Below are 21,255 nucleotides of genomic sequence, written 5' to 3'. Positions count from 1 at the left end.
GTGAGGCCGCCTTCCCGCCTTTTGGCTCAGCCACGCACGCTTTGGTCATCCGCCGCCAAAGTGCCGCGATTGGACTCCACACTGCCACGCCAAAAGTGGCTTCTGCACCCCGACGACGACTTCCACTCTTTCCGCTCTGCTCACACTTCCACCCAGAATTCCACTTCTTCGGATCAGCTGCGATGCCATCGATACCAGCCTCAGATGACGATGCTCCTCGGTCATCGTCGTCGTCATCGAGATTACCGACAACGGCACCTCGCCCTCCCCTGACAATCCTCTACGCTTCCGCCACGGGGACAGCCTCCGACCTCGCACACCGCCTTTCGCGCCTAGCACAGCAGCATCACTATTCTCCCTCAATACACTCCCTCTCCACATTCCCCGACTTGCCTTCTCTACATGATGTCCTCTCGCGCTCAGCAGGCCCAGTAGTCTTCCTCATAGCCACAGCAGGCAATGGCTCCTTTCCCACTGCTGCCGAGCCACTGTGGAAGGATGCACTTTCAGCTAGGTACCAATTGGGAGCGGAGCTGCAAGGACTCCACTTTGCCATCTTTGGGTTGGGAGACTCCAGCTATCCCAGGTTCTGTTGGCCGGAAAGGATGCTCAGGAAGAGATTGGTGGATCTTGGCGGCAGCGAGCTACTAAGGGGAGAGGGAGACGAGCAGCACTATCTTGGGTGAGTCGGCCTGGGCCGGGTTGGTAACCAGTAGAGGTAAAGGCTGCTGACTACTTTCTCTCATGCTGCAGTATCGAGGGTACCTTTCAACCTTTTCTTTCTGAGCTGTTTGGCCTATTAGATGAGCGTCATCCTCTACCGCAAGGCCTGCAAGTCCTACCAGACGATGCCATCATGCCTCCTACCTTCGAGCTGCGCTTCCTGGATGAGGAGCCCAACGGCGAGAGCAACGGCAGCGGCAGTGTATCCCTGCAAACAAACGGTAGTGGAGTGCATTCAGCGAGTGGCTTTGCCCACCACGACGTCCCTACCGCCTCTTCTTCTACATCTTCGGATTTCGAGATCAGATGGCTGAGGACTGTCAAGAATGAAAGGATCACCTCGCCCGATCACTGGCAAGATGTGCGGCGACTCGAGTTCACGTTGCCCAACTTGGACGATTCGGAACTGCAGTACGAGGCGGGAGACATTGCCACGCTCCGCCCCGCCAACGATGAAGGGATGGTGGACGCTCTCATCACTCGAATGGGCTGGTCCCAACATCGAGACAGACCTGTTGGACTTTTCGACCGGCAAGGGCGGCGGATACAGCTTCCCCCTTTGAGCAAACCTCTGACGGATGTTGGAGCCATCGAAGAGACAATGACACTCCACTCTTACCTCGTCAACCACACTTCGCCCTTCTCTCCTCTTCGCCCCTCGCTATTTCCTCTCCTTCGGCCCTTCTCACCCAAAGGACATCTAGAGCGCGAGAAGCTCGATGAATTCTGCACACCTGGTGATGGATACGAGGATGCCATGGAGTATGGAGTCAGGACGCGCAGAACGATCGCAGAGGTCCTCGATGAATTCCAGAGCGTACAATTCGAGCCGCGCTGGGCCGCAGAGGTCTTTGGTGGTGGCAATGAAGAGGGAGAAGGCGGGATGAGGGAGAGGGAGTTTAGTATTGCTTGCGGACCGAGCGTGAGTATCAACATGAACAGGCGGACATCACCTTAGAGTCGCTGTCACTGAATGCTGGTCGCTCTCTCTCTCTCCAACAGGAATCGCCCCGCTCCCTAACCCTCCTCATCTCCCTCGTATCGTACAAAACACGCATCCGCGAGCCCCGCGTCGGTGTTCTCTCCCGGTGGCTCGCCACTCTCGAACCCTCAGACGAGCGTCTCCTCCCTGTGCGGATCAGAAAGTCAACAATGCTCAAGCTCCCCGCTTCGGAGAGCACGCCATTCATCGCTATTGGACCGGGCACGGGGATGGCACCGCTGCGAGGTTTGGTAAGGGAGCGTGTTGCGCGTGCCCGTGCTCGCAAGGCAGCAGCAGCAGGTGCAGGTGCAACGTCGTCTTTCCAACCATTCGGTCCCATCCTCCTCCTCTTCGGGTGTCGCGCCTACCCTCACTCCGACGCCCTTCTAGCACGCGAGTGGTCCGATCTAGCCTACGAGTGTGCTCAGGAAGGTCTGGGGACCATCTATGTGCGGTGGGCCTCTTCGCGCTGGGATCCCCTCGAGGGAAAGACGAGGGGCAAGGGAGAGAAGGAGTATGTGCAGGACCTGGTCGATCAGTGGGATCATCTGCTCGCCACACCTAGTGTCGCTACCGATGCAATTGCAGGAAGCGAAGGCGAATGCGATGCGAGGAATGGTGTCCCTTCTCCCTCTGCGGTCAGACAGGGCCCTCTCATCTGGGAGTGGCTGACAGCACAACGCGCGACAGTCTATCTGTGTGGCTCATCGGGGAACATGCCTCAGCAGGTACGACGAGCCTTTGAGCGACTGGTGGGTGAGTTTGGAGGACTGGAGGAGGATCAGGCTACCAGGTTCTTGGACCGCATCGAGGCGGGGGGACGATGGAGGGAGGAGTGCTGGAGTTGAGTTGAGGCAACAAGGCAGGGCGAAGAAGGTGAGATCACGCTGGCGCTATCACTAGATGGTTGAAGACACGAGACAAGACTAGAAGTGTAAAGCAATGCGATATATTTCCACTTCCCCTTCCCCTTCCCCTTCCCGTCCCTATCTATCCCACATCCCAAATCCGTCCACGCCCCTTTTTTTTTCAAGCAACACTATACTTGTTCAATTCAGCACTAGCCGTCTTTAGTTCATCCGAAGACTTTGGCTGCTCGAGCTTATCGGCATTCTGGGGAACAAATACGCCAGGCTTGCCAGTAGGGTCAGAGCTGCCTGTGTTGCCTGACTTGAGAGCAGGGTCGTTGTTAGGGTCGTTGGCTGTGAGAGAGGGAGAGGGAGAAGACGAGAGGCGAGAGGGGCAGTGGGAAAGGAAGGGGAGGTGAGTGGGATTGGATTGGATTGGATTGAGATACGCAGTGATGCTGAGGAAGAGGTGGGAGGGATACTCACTGGTTGCTGGGTGGGGTCTGATAGTGGTCGAGTGGACAATTGTGGTAGGAAGCAGGGCGAACGGGTCAGCAGGTGTCACAGGACTGGCAAAATGGGACCCTCTGCTGTATCTGCTACAGCTTTAGGTGATAGGACTCCGGACCCTGCCTTCATAGAGTTCTGCCTGTGCTGTACGCAACTACCCGGATATCTGCAGCCCTTTTCAACCTTGAAGATCCTTGAGGTAACAGCACAACGAGAGAGCCCCTACGCGCTGTGGGTGGCCAACTTCCCTCTCCTCTCTTGTAGCTGAATTGATCCCGGCTTCCTCAATGCTATGGGACTACCCCTACGCTGCGCCACTGCCCTCTGCCTGTCCATCCGGCGCAATCGCAGCTCCCTCGCTGATGGATACATGGCCCACTCACAGGATGTTGAACTGCTGCTCCTGCTTCTGTTCAGTCTCTCCGTTGCTGGACATCTTGATTGTATGTATAGAAGTGTGACGTGTGTGTGTAAAGTGATCCTTGCTAGTCTATAGAAAGTAATGGTGGGAACAGGAAGCCTTGACTCGCTCGCTAGTTCTAGTCGAGGTGGAGCCAGACCCGCCCCGCCCAAAGGGGAATCGAGTTGATCAGAGCGCACCCGCACGCTCAGTCCGACTCAGCCAGGCCCAGGCGTGGCGTTGACATTGACGTCAATCAGCGGCAGCGGGAGCGGGAGTGGGTGCCATTGCCTCCCCTGCTTCCGTTCCGACCTCGAGGCCCAGCCAGCCACGTTGGGCCAAGCAAGCAACGACGCGTCTGAAGCTCAAAGTGTTGATGGACAACATCTCCAGCCTCTGCCGCTGCCGCCCTCTTTCCGGTCACTTTCGTACTCACACCATCACCATCGTCACTGCCCTCGCATTGCATATAGTATCGCACAGCAAGACTCAAACGTCGATCAAAAGACCTCTATACTGATACAGACTAGACAGTTCACGTATACAGGATGGCAGCAGCAGTCGCTTCTTCCTCTTCGGCGGCCGGAGTGGACCCGCTCATCTCAGAGAGTGGTGAAGGATTGCAGAGCTACTCTTCCAATCGCAAGTTTGCAGAGATTGGACTGGGAGACCTAGCGTGAGTGAGAGAGCGAGAACATGCTACATTAGAAGATGAACCACAGCTGACGACAAGTCCATCTCCCCTTCATTGACTGTCCTACAACGCCCCTCAGTGAAGTGCTCGGTGTAGCCCGCGAATCCCTCGACCCTTCCTCAGATCGCGACACCTGGTCCCTCATCCTCTCCGCCCTAACCTCAACCGCCTCTTCCCGCTCTTCTGAACAATCCGCTCTCCTCTCCCGCTTGCAAACTCTCTCTTCTCAACTCTCCACCCTCTCCTCTTCCAACCCTCGTGCAGCTTGGCGAACACCTACTGTGCATTCTCAGACCTTGGCGGGGTATGGACAACGTACATTGGAATTGGCAAAGCAGATTGCTAAACTTGAGACGGCCATTAGTCGTGGGGAGGTGGATGTGAGGGAGTGTAAAGAGGAGTTGGGTAGGCTTGAGAGGGGAGAAGTGGGTGAAGATCCGGATGCGCTTGAGGGAAAGGAGGGGGAGGGAGAGGGACAGACGGTTGGTGAAAAGGAGCTGGGTAGGCATACGTGAGTAGCCAGCAGTGCAGCAAGAAAGGACAAGATCGAGTGAGAGAAGAAGCTGACACTCGCTCTCTTCTTGCACTTGCACTATACAGACTCGCCCTGACAATGTTCCGTCAACTAGGCTTCCAACCCGTACAGCCCGGCCAACCACTCGCCGAGTCCACTGCTTCCAACAGCTCCTCCTCTTCCTCTGCCTCTGCCTCTACCATCTCAACACTCTTTGCCCGCTCAGATGCAAAAGGCAAAGTTACCACATTCAAAGTAGGACCAGATGGAAGTGAGAATTGGGAAAAGATGGACGAGAGTGAGAGGGCTAGGAGATGTAATGAGATGTGGGAGGCAGTGGAGTGACGAGGCGACTAGTCATCGGCCGACTCCAGAGTTGGAATGGATGGGGAAGGGAGAAAGAGAGGTCGTCATACGACTGCCTTACCCTTCTTGAGCTCAAGGGGATGTTGTACTTTTAGACGTGATATTGATACCGCTTCTCGATTCCTAGCACACAGTGTGGTCTTTCTCGTCCAGCACACCGGTGCTTCGCTAAGCCCAACCAGTACGCGGATGGCCCCTTCCACCTCTACCTCCTCCTCCTCCCGCTGCTGCTGCTGCTGCTGCTGCTCCCCTCTGATTCCCCACTCCCTCTCTCGCCCCAATCCACTTCTCCCTCCTCTTCTCCTCCTCAACCACCACTTCCAAATCCCATCGCACAACCCCTTCCCTCTTCCCCATCCAAGCCCACCTCTTGGGATAATAGACGCTCCCTCCTTTTAGCAGGCGACGTGCCGTCGTCTCGTCCCCGGAGAAGGACTCTTCTACCTCGGCACCATTTGATGAGCTGGCTGCTGTCATTAGACGGGCGGGCCCGTTGGAACGGGCGGAGGGGAGGAGGTTCGCGGCTGAGAGCGGGGCAGAACTCTGCGCTCCTCTGCTGGGTGAGGCAAGACTGCTTGGGAGAGGCGGTGGAGGAGGGTACTCTGGGAGATAGACGTTGGGTGTGAGGAGCTGGTCGCGGATGTGTGGTGCCAGAGGGACGACGGGCGGTCGGGTAGCCCGCACTGGAGGGGTGGGATGCCCATTTGAAGCGACGTCACCGTTCGCTCCTTCCTTGAGAGTCACTTTTCCCAGTCCATTGAGAACCTTTTGCTCCTCCCCCTCTAGTGTATTCTCTCCCTGCTCTTGCTCCTCTTCTATTGGCTCGTCCCACCGGCTCTCGTCACTCCAGCTACGAGCACCAGCAATGACCCTCCTGACGACCTCTGCGACAACTCTGGCCAAGTTCCGCGTATCGTCTAGTCCCGAGTGGAGCTGACCCTGGAATGGCTCGAGATGCAGGAGGAGAAGTAGACCAGGGATGGTAGAGTCGAAGTGTCGCTGGATCTTCTGCGGAGCTGCTGATGAGCTAGAGGAGGAGGGTTGGGTGTCTTCATTTCCGACAGGCTCGGCCTCGCCGTCCTCTCGACTGGACGCTTCCAGCTCCATGCTCGCGTGCGAAGCTAATTTGACTCCTTCACCGCCTCGCTCATCAACCTTGCCCACATACGCCAGCCCAAGTGTCGTCTTGCGCACGTCTAGGATCGCACACTTTCTTAGCCATACTGGCGGGCCGTACGCAAAGCCGTTGATCCAGCAGGCCTTTGGTATGAAGTCTCGTATGTCAAAGGGGCCGTGTGAGCAGAAGAGGACGTTGCGTTTAAGGGAAGAGCGATGCTCTGCTGAAAAGGGATCTAGGAACGGGTCTGCCGCTCTGGACCCGTTCGTCGCGCAAGAAGAGGCAGTCTGCACATCTAGTAGGTCGTGCTTGTGTAGAAATTGGTATAAGAGCGAGAGCGCCTCTGGAAAGCTTGGGGCCGAGTCGACTTGAGCTTGAGAAATGCCAGTGAGGGTTTTGCAGAAGTCGGTGAGGACCGGTTGGAAGACCGGCCGCACGTAGGTGTGGAAGGTGTCTATGAGTTCAGGCTCCACATTGGAAGAGGTGGGAGGTGGGAGCCGTAGCAAAAGTACCGGTAGCTCAATGACTGTAGGCAAAAGGTATGATGAGCTTCACGTGCTTGCTCCTTCGTCCCTGCTTGCCTAGACCTAGGCCTCACTCACTCTCATTCGGATACCCAAAGCCTGCCATTCTCCCATCCTCGCATGTAGCCTCAACGTCCACCACTAGGTACTCTGTGTACTTTGGTCTCCACTGGCTGAGATCCAGATCCTCGTCCCTGGGGGCACCGCTCTCGATTCTCTCCTCCTCTGCCTTGATCCTAGCGAGAGCTTTACGGAGCCTGCGCTGCAGCTCTGGCTTTTTTCCGTTTGAGGGCAAATCGAGATCCTCCAGACGGGTACGTAGAGCAGGGACAGAGAGGTGGGAAGTCATGCTCGGTCGGCGAATTTGGGCGCAGAGAGGCTAGAAATGGTGCTACCCCAAGACCTCGAGGGCGGGCAATGTCAAGCTAGAAAGGGGGGTCTGCCAAGCCACATGTTGAGATCAAGGTCGTGGTAGCAATGTCTAGGAGATCATGGTGCTTCTTCGAGAACTGAACCTCTTGAAATGGCTGATGAGATTACGAAGAAGATGACGGGTGACTCAAGGATCAGAAGAAGCAGTGTTCAAAGCGAGGCGGTGTTGCTCTTCTTCTTTCCGTCTTTTGCCCCGAAAAGTGGAGAAATGCGCCAGAAACGCAAGGACAGGAAGGAAGACACCCAGAAATCTGGATCTTCCTCTTCCATCGTCGTACCAATTCCTCCTTGACAGATACTAGACTCTGGCTGACACTCCTCGGGCGAAGTCTATGTACGTTGCTCCTTCCTCTCACAAGCGACGCAGGCCGTCTGCTAGGGCGGATGCTGCGCGCAAGAGGCTGCCTGGCAGAGTCATCCTCAATGTCGCTGGCTTCCGCAACGAAGACTCTCAAGGCGGGACCCTCACCTCTCACAATGCCAGTGTGAAGGGCAAAGGGAGAGCAGACCCGGACGCTGATGCGCAGAGAAGGGTAGAAGAAGTGATTGCGAGTCACTGCTTCAATCATCGCATGACTTTGTTGGTTCCTGAGGAGCAGGCGGACGCTTCCTCTCAATCCTCTGCTTCGATTAAGAATCTCAGCGACCAGATATCAGGACTCTTCTCACATCGCAAGTCATATCACGTGCGCACCTCTCTCAAGCTGTTCCTCAATCAAGCGTTTCTCAATGCCTACATCAGGTCTCCTCCGAATCTCATCGCTCTCAGCGTAGGCAAGCTAGACACAGACGATGTGATCTGCCTTACGGGGGACGGGAATCTCCTCCTTCACCTCACAAAGGACACCTACCAGACGCTTGGCCTGCAAGGTAGACCAGCACGTTTCAGCCGCGGCTCCTCGGGGCGTGCTGGTGAAAGAACGAGTGGGGGTGCAACGAGATATCTCGTCCTGATACCTCTGCTAGACCCTACCTTTGTTCCTGGCAAACCCGGCTTTCAGCGAGTCATGGACGCCTTCGAGAGATGGGAGACGCTGAGAGGCGGTGGAGACACGGAGAAAGGGAGGTTCCACATCTTGCTCACTACCTCGTCAATGGGCAGGATACGCTTCCCTGATGAGCTTCTCAAGCGAGGAGACGTGGACTGTTACACACCCTCGACTGCTCAGGTCACCAGGGAAGATGTGTGGATACCCGATCTGGGCGTAGAAGGTGATGGCGTGGGTCGCGTTGACCTTGGCTGGACCGAAGGCATTGTACAGCAGCATATAACACCACAAGACATGAATTGGGCTCCTTGGGCGCTGCACTGTGAAGAATTGGTAGGATGGATGAGACTACTGTCGAGAGATGCTGAAGGGTAAGCGCTGTCCTCCCCATGAGCCCTCAGACCCGCAAGATTGACTCTGCTCCATCCTTGTCCCATCTGCCTTGCAGTGTCAAGACTTACTATCGGCCTCCAGAGCTACCTATCTCCTCTTACGAAGCGCCTGAACCCCACTACGCTGGAAGAGTACGCATGCTCACCATTGATGGCTTCCTTCACCCGGAGATGCTCTCCAAGGCCTTGGCGATCGTAAAGACTTGGGTAGATGGCCAGCAGGACGATACGGATGCCGAGCGACACCCCAGCAACGCCAAGCGTGAGAAGCCGGACCCTCGTCAAGACCAGCAAAGGCGCTGGGCTCACCTCTGCACGTCTGGCTTCTCTTCTTCGCCCGTCAAGTGGCGCTCACACGACCCAGGCTGGGGTATTGCTCTAGGCCAAGGGAGGTCTTACGAAGATGAGCAGCTATCCAGTCGAAGTCAGGGCGTGGGCAAGGGAGGCAAGGGGATCTTTGATGCTCCGACAAAGGGACAGGAGAAGATGAATCGCTTCAACAAGCTACAGAGAGAAGCGGAACACCGGGAAGACGGATTGATGTTGGAAGGACAAGAGGGTGACAGCGAGGATGTGGATGTATCCGACAGTGTTGAGGACAAAGAGGATGACGTAGACGATGACGGAGAAGACGATGGCAACAGCGACGCCGACTCCGAGTCTGCCTCTTCGTCAGACGATTCGTACCCTTCCGAGGACGACATGGGCTTCGACGCATTCAACCAACCCTCCAAGCGCTCTGCGCCACGCACAGGTAAGCAAGCCAGACGCAAGCGAGCCAAACAGGTCAAGCGTCGAGGTCACCTACGCAAAGGGCATGCTGAACGCGAAGGTGCCGTTGGTGGGAGTGGCAGTGAAGAGGGATGGGGGCTGATCTTGTTTGGTAGGCGGAGCCGGGACCGGGGACAGGAGGTAGCCAGGGAACAGAGACAAGGCCAAAGTCATACAGAGCAGTCCGCTGCTGCCACTGCCGCTGTCACTGCGACTGCGAGGGTGATCTGGTGGGAGAATGTCGAGGGGGATACCCGTAGCTGAGTGCCTGCCTAGTCCTACTTCGTCAATCAATGAATGCACTGCCCCCCAAACCCCCGCTCTCATTTTCATTGTGATATTCATCGAGATTACCGAACAGCGAAGTGTGGGGTCGTGTGGGGCGCACTGTCAACACCTCCCCCTTGTTTGTACCTCACTCTGGTGCCCCGCATCCCACATCTCCCCTGATATCTCTTCCCGTCGGGTGGTAATGCGGTCGAAGAATCCCCGCGGGGTACCGCCTTGGCGTGCCTTGCCCTACCCTGCCCTGCCCTGTCCTGCGTGAGTACGCCGGAACGTCAGTAGCTGTGCCTGACGACGAATTTGATGCGACGCTACGGCGCGGCACGAGAGTGGTGACGGGTCAACGGCAAATAGCGTCTTCCCCAGTGAGAGGGTGAGATTTTCCTTTTACCCCACATCGCCCAGCAGTGCTATAAAGGGGGACCCAGGCCAGCAATTCCCCCGTCTACTCGGCTACCTCATCCCTCACACTCTATCCTAAATCCAGAACTCCCTTGAGTGTACTGAAGCCCACAATGGCAACAAAGTCGCTCACGCGCCATACCACCACAACCCCGGCTGCAACAATGGTAGCAAAGCCTTCTGATCTGCGACAGGCCTTGCCGGCTATCCTGGTCGGCATTGTTGCTGGTGGTGGAGGTTTCCTGTTCGGGTAAGTACAACATCTTCCATGGTTTGCAGATATCGTTGTATCATCTGCTCACGTCACCCTTCGAACTCAACCGCACATCTAGATATGACTCGGGAGTCATCAGCGGTCTATTGCAGATGGAGCCATTCAAAGAGGAGTTCGGATCCTACTACGACTACAACATTGTGAGTCCATGACTCGACACTTGCAGCATGCACTATCTCCTATGGTCTGATCAATTGACTACCTTCAACGTCATCGATAGCCCTCCAATCGTATCGCATCGGACAATCCCGCCAAGCCTGGATGGGCATTGTCCACAAGCGACACCTCCCTCGTCGTTTCTCTCCTTTCCCTCGGTACCTTCATCGGAGCCCTTTCGGCGTCCTACATCGGTGACTTCAAGGGTCGACGACCAGCTCTGATGCTCGCCCTGGTCGTCTTCAGTGTGGGAGTGCTGGTGCAGTGCGTCAGCAAGGGTCTGGCGCCCTTTTGCATTGGGCGTGTGATTGGTGAGTGAGCTTGAGGCAGAGCCAACCCTTCATCTCTCGCTCAGTACTGACCGCTACCTTTCATCGCTGCACCTTGCAGCCGGTCTGGGTGTTGGTCTCATCTCGTCTCTGGTGCCGCTATACCAGTCCGAGACCGCTCCTCGTTGGGTCCGAGGAGCTATTGTCGCTGCCTACCAATTCTTCGTGAGTACACTCCATGCTAATCACGGGGATCGAGGCAGACCTGACCGTGTCACATCGCTCCACTGTTATCATGCTGTCCAGATCACCATCGGTCTCTTCGTAGCCAGCCTTGTCGACAATGCAACGAAGGACAGGGAGGACAACAGCGCCTGGCTCATTCCCGTCTCTATGCAGTTCATCTTTGCCTTTGTCCTCTTCGTCGGTCTGGTCTTCCTGCCCGAGTCACCTCGGTTCAGAGTCAAGCAAGGCCGTGTCGAGGATGCTGCCCACATTCTCGCTTACCTCAACGGCAGGCCTGTCGATGACCCCATTGTGCGAGCCGAGCTACAGGAGGTCATTGACCAGCACGAGATGGAGCTCAAGGAGTCGGCTAGTGGCTGGAGTGAGATCCTCAGGACTGGCAACGGCAAGACGCTGCAGAGGATCTCGTCAGGTATGGTGCTGCAAGCCTTGACACAGCTCACCGGTATCAACTTCATCTTCTACTACGGCACTACTTTCTTCCTGTCTACAGGCGCCAAGAACCCCTTCACCTTCTCGGTCATTGCCAACCTAGTCAATGTGCTGTCGACTCCTCTGAGTTTCATCATCTTCGACAAGGTCGGACGACGACCTTCCTTCTTGGCCGGTGCCATCGAGATGAGCATCTGCCAATTCTTTGTTGCTGCCATTGGAACTGCCAGCAAAGTGTCCAACCACACTGCACAGCGGACCTGCGTCGCCTTTGTGATGCTGTACATCGTCGGTTTCGCCACGACTTGGGGTCCAGGAGGCTGGATCTACTGCGCGGAGTCCTACAGTCTAGCCTACAGGTCAAAGGGAAACTCCCTGTCCACTGCTTCGAATTGGGCTTTCAACTTCGCCATTGGCTACATGACACCTTACCTGGTAGACAGTGGACCGGGTAAGGCCGGTCTGGGTCCCAAGATCTTCTTCATCTGGGCCGTCTCCTGCCTGGGATGCACGGCCTTTGCATGGTTGTGCATCTACGAGACTAAAGGACTGTCCCTTGAGGAGGTGGACAATCTCTTCCGACACTCGAATGCTCGCACATCGGCAAAGTACAATGAGCACCTCAAGTCCATTCGAGGCACTGATGTGGAGAGCGGTACTCCTCTGGGCGGCGTGGTCACCGAAGCCGAGGAGACCCCCAGCCCAGCTGAGGAGGACATCAAGGAGTAGAGGGGGCAAGTGGTCAAATCTACGTGGGCTAGGGGAGTCATTGCAGTCCTTCAGTAGAGCCTCTTGTGAGCGAACTTGTCGTCTTGTCCACTTGCTTTCTTGCTTCCATTACTGAGCCAAGCTAATCGATCGATTTTGATACCATGTGCGTTGCCGTGTACTTCTGATGCAGCGTCATGGGCCTGGCTGGCGGGCAGGAGCGGAGGCAGGCGGGCGTTGCTTGCGCGCGGTGTGATTCCAGCGTCGCCCGCCCGCCTGGCGCTCCCCTGAACAATCTCTCCACCTTCATCGCCCGTCGCCCATCCTCCTCCTCACCATCAATCCCGTCCATATCTTCTCCCCTCTCTCTCCGTCCAACTGCTAGTCAAGATGGGCGCCGGAGATGAGTCCCTCTTTCGATCTGCGCAGATGAGTCTGCTGCAGCTCTACATTCCCACCGAGGTGGCCCATTCTGCTGTGGCGGAATTGGGAGAGCTGGGCAATATCCAGTTCAAAGACGTGAGTGATGGCGCCTGCACCTGACGGGTGATCAAGCTGAGCCGGATCCTGACACTTCTCTCGTAACATGCTGCTCCCTCCTTGTCACAGCTCAACCCTGATGTCACTCCCTTCCAGCGTACCTTCGTGTCTGACATCCGCCGCCTGGACGAGATGGACCGCCGAGTCCGCTTCTTGCAGGCCCAGATGGAGACTCAGAAGATCCCTGTTCGTCCCCTCGAGTCCGCTCTGCCCTTCCTCAACTTCTCCGAAGGTGGATCTCGTCGAGGACCTCTGCAGATGGAGGAGTTGAGCACCAAGCTGCGAGACCATGAAGATCGCATTGGTCAGATGAACAACAGCTACGACACACTCCAGAAGCGTCTGCTGGAGCTGCAGGAAGCTCGTCATGTCCTCCGCGAGACGGCCGTCTTCTTCGACCAGGCCGAGAATAGGCAGGGTGGTGATGGCCGCAACAGCACAGATGATGCCAACGCCCCCTTGCTGGATGATGTAGAGAGCCACAATTACGGTGGTGGCCGAGGTGAGGACAGCTCGTTCGGCACCTTCGACCTCGAATTCGTCGCCGGTACCATCGACCGAGCTCGAATGGCCACCTTCGAGCGCATTCTCTGGCGTGTGCTGCGTGGCAATCTCTACATGAACTATGCCGAGATCGAAGAGCCCTTCCAGGAGCCTGGCAAGGAGGAGCCTACCCGCAAGAATGTCTTCATCATCTTCGCTCACGGCTCTGAGCTTCTTTCCAAGATCCGAAAGATCTCCGAGTCAATGGGTGGTACACTGTACCCGATCGACTCTTCAGCAAGCAAGAGGGAAGGTGCTCTCCGTGACGTACACTCTCGCATTGAGGATCTGGACAACGTCATGTACACCACCTCGGCCACTCGTCGCACCGAGCTGGTCAAGATTGCAGAGACCCTCACCGCTTGGGCCGACTTTGTTCGTCGAGAGAAGCTCATCTATTCTACGATGAATTCGTTCCTCTTCGACTCTCGACGCAAGACGCTGATTGCTGAAGGCTGGTGCCCCACCACCGACATCCACTCCATTCAGCTGGCCCTGCACCGGGCTGCTGAGGCAGCTGGAACTTCTGTGCCACCTGTCCTTCACGAGCTGAAGACGAAACAGACTCCACCTACCTTCCAGCGCACCAACAAGGTCACCGAGGGTTTCCAAGCCATCATCGACTCCTACGGTGTGGCAGCCTACGGAGAGGTCAATCCTGGTCTCTTTGCCGTCATCACCTTCCCCTTCCTGTTCGCCGTCATGTTCGGTGATATTGGACACGGTACCATCATGTTCCTCGCAGGTCTGGTGATGTGCATGTACGAGCGCCAGCTGGCCAAGAACAGCATGGGCGAGATCTTCGACATGTTCTTCTTCGGTCGCTACATGGTTCTCCTTATGGGTGCCTTCTCGATGTTCACTGGTTTCCTCTACAACGACATCTTCTCCAAGTCGCTGCACCTCTTCGGCACTGGTTGGGACTGGCCTGCCGATCGTAACGGCCCTACTGAGGCTATTCCCAATGGTCATGTCTACACCATGGGTCTCGATCCGACTTGGCATGGTGCAGACAATGCTCTCGTTTTCACCAATTCGATCAAGATGAAGATGTCGGTGATTCTGGGAGTCATTCATATGTCCTTTGCCATCACTCTGCAAGTGCCCAACTTCATCCACTTCAAGAAGCGCAGCTCGATCTTCACCGAATGGATGCCTCAGATCCTCTTCATGCAGGCCCTCTTTGGATATCTGGTCATCATGATTCTGTACAAGTGGAGTGTAGACTGGTACGAGACCGACGAGACGGGCAACCTGTTCCGCAACAACCCGCCAAGTCTGCTCAACACGCTCATCTACATGTTCCTCAAGCCCGGTCAGGTCGATGCTGACAAGCAACTCTACGCTGGTCAGGCCTTTGTGCAGACGTGCTTGCTAGGTCTCGCCGGTCTCTGTGTGCCCTGGATGCTGTGTGCCAAGCCGTACCTCGTGTATCAGGAGCAAAAGAAGCACCAGGGACAAGGGTACCGCCATCTCATTGCCGGTGACGAAGACGAGGAGGAGCGTTTGGTCGTCAACGGTCAGGGCAACCTGGACGGTGAGGCCAACGGCGACGACCATCACAACGGTAACGGCAACGGCGGCGAGGGCAACTCAAGCGGTGGCGGCGGTGGCGGTGGCGGCGACCACGAAGAGGAGTTCGGCGAGGTGGTGATCCACCAGATCATCCACACCATTGAATTCTGTCTGGGTTGCATCTCCAACACTGCCTCCTACCTTCGTCTCTGGGCCCTGTCTTTGGCCCACGCCCAACTCTCCGAAGTTCTCTGGACCATGACCATCCAAAACACCTTTGGGCTCACGGGCGTCGTGGGAATCCTCGCGGTGACCTTTGGATTCGCCGTCTTCTTCATGGGAACACTGGCAATTCTGGTGGGAATGGAAGGATTGAGCGCAACGTTGCATGCTGTTCGATTGCAGTGGGTAGAGGCACAGGGAAAGCATTACATGGGTGGAGGAGAGGCGTTCCAGCCTTTGCGTCTCAAGGGAGAGTGAAACAAAAAAAAAGGCGGGCAAGGGTCATGCAACAAGGGAGGCCAAGACGCTACGCTACGTCTTGCCTTTGCAGGAGCCAAAAATGTACATGCAGCCTTGAGGTTCCGGCCGAGGATGTAGGGTCTCCTTGTCTCTTTGGCTTCTTGCCCTTCTCTCGTTTCGAAAATGAAATTCCCTAGTACTGGATACGCATCACATCTTTTTCTTCTTCAGGTCTGCGTGTGGACATGACGCCTTTGAAGTGGACTTGACTTTGACTTTACTTGACAGTGGCTTTACTATTACACCAGATTACGCTCATTCTCAAGCACTGACATTCATACCTTTGTAAATTTCATCACCACCACCACCACCATCACCACGTCTTCCCTCAAGGCAAAATCCCCACGCTACTTTACTTTGTTCTGTCTCTCTCCCTTTATTTCTTCAAACCAACTACCGTCCCTCCCGTCCTAGCCAAGAAACCCGCCACCCTCGCCAAGTCCACTTCAGCATTACTCTCCACTGCCGCTACCAGCTCATCTAGAATCTCTTCCACCTGCGTCTCCTCGATACGAGAATACATGCTCACCACTCTCCTACATTTCTCCTCCTTTTGGCGCGCTTCAACCTGCACCGCTTCTGTGGCGGAACGGAGAGAGTCGTTGGAGAGGGTAAAGTGGTGATGGAGGAAGCGGGTGAGGAGGAGGTGCTCGATTTGCTTTTGGGATGGGGAGAGGGAGAGGCGGGAGAGGTCTTCGGAGCGGACTCGCACTAGGCCTTCTTCCGGCGATGTAGACGAGGAGCTGGAGAAGTCAGACTCGAGACGGAGCAGCTCGGTGATCAGGGCGGGCGAGGCTTCCTCCTCTACCTCTCCCTCGACCGCAGGAGCGCCACCGCCGGACTCAACACCGTGCGTGACGACCCTGAAGAGGCGTCTCTTGAGGTTGCCCACGCGAAGCTTACGCTCCTCCAGCTCGGCCACTTTAGCCATGGCCGTACTGATCCCTTTGCGTCTGCTTGTGAGCTCCCGTGTAGCACTCTGTAGATGGCTCTGCGTCACCTGGAGTGCTTCTTGCTTCTCCGCTAGCTCCTTGGCCGAGGTGCTCGTCAGCTCGTCCAGGAGGGAGCGCAGTTGCGTCAACACGTCCTGGGACTTTTGAATGGGAGGCTGAGGCGGGCGCATAAGAGAAGTGACGAGGTCGCTGCGTGACTCGCGCAGGTTCTCCTTCGTCTGAGGGGTGAGCTGGCTGCCTTCCTGTCCTGGTCCCAGAGGTGAAGACGAGGGGCCACCAGAAGTGCTGCCACCATCGATGCCCCAATCAGAGGGCCTCAGGCCGAAGATGTTCGATAGGTCCTTTCGAGCACCGACTTCGAGGAGCATCTTCACCATGGAGTTGTTACCCTGTCGAGCTGCGATGCCTAGCGCCGTCTCACCATCTTCGTCCTGCGCATCGACAAGAGAGGCAAACTTGCCACCTTCTTTCTTGGCAATGTACTCGAGCACAGAGGCGAGGTAGTACCGTGCAGGGGTCGCGCGGCCTTTGAGAGCTGCAACGAGGGCAATGTGGTGCAGCACTGTCCTGTTCTTGAAGTCGCGAGTGTGCAAAGATGGAGCGAGAATCTCTAGCAGATCTGGGAAGTTGGACGAGTCGTAGGCATTTGTCACAAGGACAGATCGATGCAGAGCCGTCTCGCCTGCGTAGTTGCCCGCATGTAGATTGGCACCTCGCTCAGTGACAGGCCGTGCGACCAGCATGGAGACCAATGGCAACTTGCAAAGCGCTGCAGCCCAATGCAGAGCAGTGTGACCGTGATCGTCGATGACGGCATCTACGCAGGGCGCAGGTCCGCTCTCGCTCGAAGCTGGAGCAGAGCCTCCCAAGCTGATAGCTGCCTTGAGCTCAGTGAGAAGCTGGGTGAGCTGCCCTTGGGCGTCCTCCTTTGCAGCACCAGTCACATCGCCTTCGCTGCCCATGAAGAGGGCGATGAGTCGATCGCGCATACGTCTCTCTCCTTCGTCTTGCGCCTTGACGGGTCTGGGACGATCAGCAAAGCGGGTGCCTCCGGACCTTCGCACGAGCTCGTCGGGAGGACCGAGGGCCACTTGCTGCGGTCGAGGATGCGAAGCTCCTCGCAGGGACGAGTCAGGACCAGCAAGGGCAGAGAGATCTTTGACTGGAGAGGGGCCAAGAGCGATCATGGGGACCTCAGCACGCGAAGGTGGCGAACCACCTGGGCTCCCGGCTCGTGCTCGCTTCGCTGGTGCTTCGCGTCCTTGCATAGACTCCATCGAATCGTCTGCATCTCGCTCGGCGCGCTTGCCGACTGCCGTTGTCGACGACGAAGGCAAGGGAACGCCTTGAGGAGTGTAGCCGAATTGCGAATAGTTGCTCAATGCCTGGCGCATAGACGGTGTCGAGCCAGGTGGGATGCCTTCCGTACCACTGGTACCGCCAGAAGCACTGAGGGCACCAATGAGACTCGCCGATCCAGGAGCCATGATGCCAGACGCCGCCTCATCGCTAGTGCTGGCCGAAGGTGGAGCTCGCAGTTGCAAGAAGCGAGGCTGCTGGGTGGGAGCCCTGAGTGTAGACGCTTCCGGCGCTGCTGAGCCCGAAGATTTGGGCGTACTGCTCTTGACTGCTCCAGGACCGTTCTTGAAGTAGGAGCTATTGGCGGGAGCATTTGGGTTCGGCCGCTTCTTGGGACCTGCCGTGGGGACTTGATCCGCGGTGCGAGGGTCAAATTCCAGGACGGGTCGCAAAAGGTGAGCGACATTGTAGGAGCCTGCAAGCTCTTGAGCACGCTTCAGCGGGATCCTGCGAAAACCACAAGGAGGCAGATGAGTAAGTGTCAGTTCGTCAAAAGAGCAATCGATCCGCCTCAGGGTCTACGCACCATGTACCCTGGTACTTCCCGTACCCTCCCTGCACCTTTTCGTGCTCGCCCGTCAGGATCTCCTTTTCGAGAATCTTTGTCCTCTTTGCCTTTTCAATACCCGCCACCTTGAGAATTTGAGTAGCGTTGAGGAATCCATCTGTCCTCCTTCTCATGACGGCAATTCCGCGGATGGTCATCTCATAGACGGGGACATTGGAGTATGTCGCTAGATAGACGGTGGGTTGAGGTGCGGATGATGCGCCTTCTGCGGAGAAGCTTCCGCCCATGGAGGCGGGGGCAGTAGTTGCAGGACTACTGTTGGGAAATGAGAAGTTGTTGGTACTGCTCTCGATGGAAGAAGACGGTGCAGCGGATGATGCCTGGCTGAATGGAGGCGCACCTTCCCCTCGGCCTTTGGGCGGCGATAGTGGATGGGCGCCATTGGAGTAGGTCATGTTCTGGGAGTAGGATTGAGGCTGGTAGAAGTTTCCGCCTGCACCACTACTGCCAGTCGCACTGCCTTGTTGAGACATGGCGTTGAGACTAGGCTGGTGATAGGGTACGCGATTGTTGGCAAATGGAATGTCCATCATGGGGTAAGCGAGGCGTGCAGGCTGGGCCGGGCCGGGCTGACTGACACCGCTGACAGTCAAGCTTGGCGAGCGAGAGCGCGATGCGGCTTTGCGTGACGCTTGGATAGCACTGAAAGCTTTTCGCAGAGTCAGGAGACCTTAGCAGACACTAGCAGTGATGCTTGCTGAAGGTGCCAAGCAGGTATGTGCAGTAATGGTCCTCGACCTCGTGCGATATGAGATGCGGAGATGGAGCAGTATCGAGCACTTGCAAGGATGGTTCAAGGTGCCAGATCTTATGCTCTGACTAGCAGCTGAGCTCGAAGAGAGAGTGAGATTGAAGGGTGAAGAAGGCGAGGAAGTACAGGCCGGGAAGGGGTGGTCAAGGATGAGGAGAGGAGGTGATGGTGTGAGCAGTGGTAGACCAGAAGACGGTGACCCCCGTCGTGATGCGCCGCCCCTGGTCGCTTTGCCATTTGGGCGCGAGGCGCGACGCGCAGAAGACGCTAAGCCTCGAACACTCGCACAGTGTTGGAGTCCCACGGAGCGGAACGGGAGATACACAAGGCGGAACGGCACCAAAGGGTCCAGGTCAGCATGACGCACACTGCGTGACCAGGGTAGGTAACCTCCACTACTCATTGCTGCTACGAGCAACCCAGCCATGCCCTACATACACGTCGTCGCCTTCACCTATCGCTCCGACGTGACAGACTCAGACAAGGCTGAGCTGGTAAAGAGCCTCAGGGCGCTCGAGACGGAATGTGTGAATGAGCAAGGAAAGCCGTATATCCGCGACTTTAAGCTGGGAGAGGCCAATATCAGTCCAGAGGGAGCTGGTAAGGGGTTCGAGGTAAGTGAAGGGGCTGATCGCGATGGGCGAAAGCTCTATTGCTGACATTCGCCACCCGTGAGATTGCTTGCAGCACCTCTTCATTGTCACCTTTGATTCGAAAAAGGATGTCCAGTACTATTTAGAAAAGGACCCAGTCCACGTCGCATTCGGAGTGAGTGCATCAAGCGAAGATCTGCAGAATCCCAAAAGAGCCCATTGATCAGACCACTGACTCCTAATATTCTCCGACAGGAACGGGCCAAGGCAATGCTGTCAGACTGCTTCATATACGACTTTGAGCAATAGATTATAAAGCGCGGATCAAACCAGAACGAAGGGTGTGACGATCTCATTTTAATTGCAGATTACACTGATATACCCATGCAGCAACAGTGGCGTAGTATTGCGCGTTGCAATTAGGTCAATGTGTAGCCGCCGTCGACGAGAATGTCGGACCCAGTGGTGAAGGTAGAGGCGTCCGAGGCAAGGTACAGGAAGATCCCCTTGAGCTCCTTTGTGTCACCCTGGGAAAGAGTCGAAAGTATAGAGCAGCCGAGGTCAGCACCTCGATGCATTCAAATGCCCTGTGTTGACTTCTCTGACTCACCTGCCTGGCAAGAACGGCCTTCCTCACCGCCTCGTTCTCGCATTGCGGCGAGGCGCCCATCTTTGTGTAGAAGAAGCCTGGAGAGACGATGTTGACCCGAGCAAATTCCCGCCATTCTCGAGCCAGGGACTTGCCGAAGTGGGTGACGGCGGCCTGTGTGAGAACAGGAGGAGAAGGTCAGGTCATTACCTTCAGCTGGACTATCGAGTCGGAAATGCTCACCTTGGTCAGGTTGTAGATCTGCAAGACGAGGGGGAGGGAGAAGAACCATATAGATGAGATCAGCTCCGAGCATGATGCGCCTGTCCAGTGCTTGACGCTGGTAAGCAAATACTCACAGGCTGATCAACGGGAACATTGACAATATGGGCCGACATGCTGGAGGTGATGATGAGGTTTCCGAAGCCCTGCTTCTTGAAGATTTCTCCCACAAACTTGGCGCAATAGACAACACCATCGACTGCAGAGAGGGGTGAGAGACCCATGGTAAGCCCATGACCCTCGACAACGATCACTGCTCACAAGCCTACCACTCACCATTGACGCTCATCTGCTTCTTGTAATCCTCAAGAGACTGCTCCAACAGGGGCTGTGAGACGGCCATGCCTGCGTTGGCAACGAGGACATCGATGCGACCAAAGTCTCCAAAGACATCCTTGATGACCTTCTGAACTTCATCGGCGCTTGTCACTGAAGCGAGACAATGTAGGCAAGGCCTCGTAAATTTAGATGCTCATGTCATGTAAATCTTCCTTTGCCCCGCTTGAGCTCACCATCACACTTGTAAGCCCTGACCTTGACACCGTACTGCTCCGCGAGCTTCTTCGCCTTTTCCACTGCTGTGTCATTCGATCGGTAGACCATAGCCGCATCTCCGCCAGCTTCAATGACTGCTTCGACGGCTGCGAGACCGATTCCATCAGCGGCGCCGGTCACGAGGGTGACCTTGCCCTTCATGGAGAGCTGCTCGAGAACGTTGCGGGACGTCTCGGGAATGGGCCTTGGCTGGCGCGTGGCAGAGCATTCTTCGATGGTCATCGACATCTTGGGCGAGTGGATGGCGGGAAGGGAGTGGGGAGTCTGTGGAGAGTAGGAGTGAATCGATCTGATGAGAGGATGGGAGGACGAGATTGATTGTTCAGGGTCACGTCAGGCGAAGAGGTGCGGCTAGAACGATGGAGCCAAGGCAAGGAAGATCACCGAGTGGGGCGCGGACTTCTCCCTCTCCACTCCACCCCCGCACCGGGCACTCTGCCACAGGGTCCAC

The 21,255-nt window shown here is 56.3% G+C and overlaps 9 protein-coding genes across 9 annotated transcripts; 5 read left to right on the top strand and 4 right to left on the bottom strand.

Annotated features, from left to right (window-relative positions):
* Window positions 1-143: 143 nt before the first annotated feature.
* On the top strand, window positions 144-2,907 carry BCV69DRAFT_283461 (riboflavin synthase domain-like protein). The gene is made up of 3 exons (XM_025492716.1): window positions 144-682; window positions 754-1,645; window positions 1,726-2,907. The coding sequence occupies exons 1-3, from the start codon at window positions 183-185 to the stop codon at window positions 2,551-2,553; spliced, it is 2,220 nt and encodes a 739-aa protein (XP_025347092.1). The 5' UTR covers window positions 144-182; the 3' UTR covers window positions 2,554-2,907.
* On the bottom strand, window positions 2,638-3,499 carry BCV69DRAFT_313140 (hypothetical protein; the record flags this gene model as incomplete). Its single annotated transcript, XM_025495003.1, has 3 exons — window positions 2,638-2,907; window positions 3,040-3,056; window positions 3,447-3,499. The coding sequence occupies 3 exons, from the start codon at window positions 3,497-3,499 to the stop codon at window positions 2,735-2,737; spliced, it is 243 nt and encodes an 80-aa protein (XP_025347091.1). The 3' UTR covers window positions 2,638-2,734.
* Window positions 3,500-4,749: 1,250 nt separating this feature from the next.
* On the bottom strand, window positions 4,750-7,135 carry BCV69DRAFT_213560 (hypothetical protein). Its single transcript, XM_025489767.1, has 2 exons — window positions 6,757-7,135; window positions 4,750-6,680 (listed from the first exon to the last, which is right to left on the bottom strand). The coding sequence occupies exons 1-2, from the start codon at window positions 7,025-7,027 to the stop codon at window positions 5,206-5,208; spliced, it is 1,746 nt and encodes a 581-aa protein (XP_025347090.1). The 5' UTR covers window positions 7,028-7,135; the 3' UTR covers window positions 4,750-5,205.
* A 236-nt stretch (window positions 7,136-7,371) lies between these two features.
* On the top strand, window positions 7,372-9,573 carry BCV69DRAFT_313137 (hypothetical protein). Its single transcript, XM_025495002.1, has 2 exons — window positions 7,372-8,470; window positions 8,548-9,573. Exons 1-2 carry the CDS (start codon window positions 7,443-7,445, stop codon window positions 9,524-9,526), a joined length of 2,007 nt encoding a protein of 668 aa, XP_025347089.1. The 5' UTR covers window positions 7,372-7,442; the 3' UTR covers window positions 9,527-9,573.
* Window positions 9,574-10,113: 540 nt separating this feature from the next.
* BCV69DRAFT_290555 (putative monosaccharide transporter) lies at window positions 10,114-12,196 on the top strand (the record flags this gene model as incomplete). The annotated part of the gene is made up of 5 exons (XM_025493718.1): window positions 10,114-10,199; window positions 10,282-10,363; window positions 10,444-10,690; window positions 10,770-10,873; window positions 10,955-12,196. 5 exons carry the CDS (start codon window positions 10,114-10,116, stop codon window positions 12,053-12,055), a joined length of 1,620 nt encoding a protein of 539 aa, XP_025347088.1. The 3' UTR covers window positions 12,056-12,196.
* Window positions 12,197-12,424: 228 nt separating this feature from the next.
* On the top strand, window positions 12,425-15,112 carry BCV69DRAFT_299684 (H+-ATPase subunit; the record flags this gene model as incomplete). Its single annotated transcript, XM_025494360.1, has 2 exons — window positions 12,425-12,553; window positions 12,644-15,112. 2 exons carry the CDS (start codon window positions 12,425-12,427, stop codon window positions 15,110-15,112), a joined length of 2,598 nt encoding a protein of 865 aa, XP_025347087.1.
* Window positions 15,113-15,530: 418 nt separating this feature from the next.
* On the bottom strand, window positions 15,531-18,261 carry BCV69DRAFT_250169 (apses-domain-containing protein; the record flags this gene model as incomplete). The annotated part of the gene is made up of 4 exons (XM_025490370.1): window positions 15,531-16,296; window positions 16,375-16,984; window positions 17,045-17,913; window positions 17,993-18,261. The coding sequence occupies 4 exons, from the start codon at window positions 18,259-18,261 to the stop codon at window positions 15,531-15,533; spliced, it is 2,514 nt and encodes an 837-aa protein (XP_025347086.1).
* A 949-nt stretch (window positions 18,262-19,210) lies between these two features.
* Window positions 19,211-20,011, top strand: BCV69DRAFT_271103 (hypothetical protein; the record flags this gene model as incomplete). The annotated part of the gene is made up of 3 exons (XM_025490944.1): window positions 19,211-19,399; window positions 19,473-19,553; window positions 19,634-20,011. 3 exons carry the CDS (start codon window positions 19,211-19,213, stop codon window positions 19,685-19,687), a joined length of 324 nt encoding a protein of 107 aa, XP_025347085.1. The 3' UTR covers window positions 19,688-20,011.
* BCV69DRAFT_283452 (putative NADP-dependent mannitol dehydrogenase) lies at window positions 19,667-21,166 on the bottom strand. The gene is made up of 6 exons (XM_025492715.1): window positions 20,762-21,166; window positions 20,526-20,678; window positions 20,327-20,448; window positions 20,211-20,228; window positions 19,989-20,141; window positions 19,667-19,905 (listed from the first exon to the last, which is right to left on the bottom strand). Exons 1-6 carry the CDS (start codon window positions 21,030-21,032, stop codon window positions 19,798-19,800), a joined length of 825 nt encoding a protein of 274 aa, XP_025347084.1. The 5' UTR covers window positions 21,033-21,166; the 3' UTR covers window positions 19,667-19,797.
* Window positions 21,167-21,255: the final 89 nt, after the last annotated feature.

Source organism: Pseudomicrostroma glucosiphilum, assembly GCF_003144135.1.
Source record: "Pseudomicrostroma glucosiphilum strain MCA 4718 unplaced genomic scaffold BCV69scaffold_9, whole genome shotgun sequence".
Taxonomy (NCBI): Eukaryota; Fungi; Basidiomycota; class Exobasidiomycetes; order Microstromatales; family Microstromataceae; genus Microstroma; species Microstroma glucosiphilum.
This window is presented reverse-complemented; position numbering and strand designations above follow the sequence as displayed.

Excerpts from the sequence above, each read along its gene's own strand:
- BCV69DRAFT_283461 (XM_025492716.1), top strand. The coding sequence starts at position 183 with ATGCCATCGATACCAGCCTCAGATGACGATGCTCCTCGGTCATCGTCG. Across the intron at positions 683-753 it reads GACGAGCAGCACTATCTTGG|TATCGAGGGTACCTTTCAAC; the intron begins GTGAGTCGGCCT and ends CTCATGCTGCAG. Across the intron at positions 1,646-1,725 it reads GTATTGCTTGCGGACCGAGC|GAATCGCCCCGCTCCCTAAC; the intron begins GTGAGTATCAAC and ends TCTCTCCAACAG.
- BCV69DRAFT_213560 (XM_025489767.1), bottom strand. The coding sequence starts at position 7,027 with ATGACTTCCCACCTCTCTGTCCCTGCTCTACGTACCCGTCTGGAGGAT. Across the intron at positions 6,681-6,756 it reads CTTTGGGTATCCGAATGAGA|TCATTGAGCTACCGGTACTT; the intron begins GTGAGTGAGGCC and ends TTTTGCCTACAG.
- BCV69DRAFT_313137 (XM_025495002.1), top strand. The coding sequence starts at position 7,443 with ATGTACGTTGCTCCTTCCTCTCACAAGCGACGCAGGCCGTCTGCTAGG. Across the intron at positions 8,471-8,547 it reads CTGTCGAGAGATGCTGAAGG|TGTCAAGACTTACTATCGGC; the intron begins GTAAGCGCTGTC and ends TCTGCCTTGCAG.
- BCV69DRAFT_283452 (XM_025492715.1), bottom strand. The coding sequence starts at position 21,032 with ATGTCGATGACCATCGAAGAATGCTCTGCCACGCGCCAGCCAAGGCCC. Across the intron at positions 20,679-20,761 it reads CAGGGCTTACAAGTGTGATG|TGACAAGCGCCGATGAAGTT; the intron begins GTGAGCTCAAGC and ends GTCTCGCTTCAG. Across the intron at positions 19,906-19,988 it reads AGGCCGTTCTTGCCAGGCAG|GGTGACACAAAGGAGCTCAA; the intron begins GTGAGTCAGAGA and ends ACTCTTTCCCAG.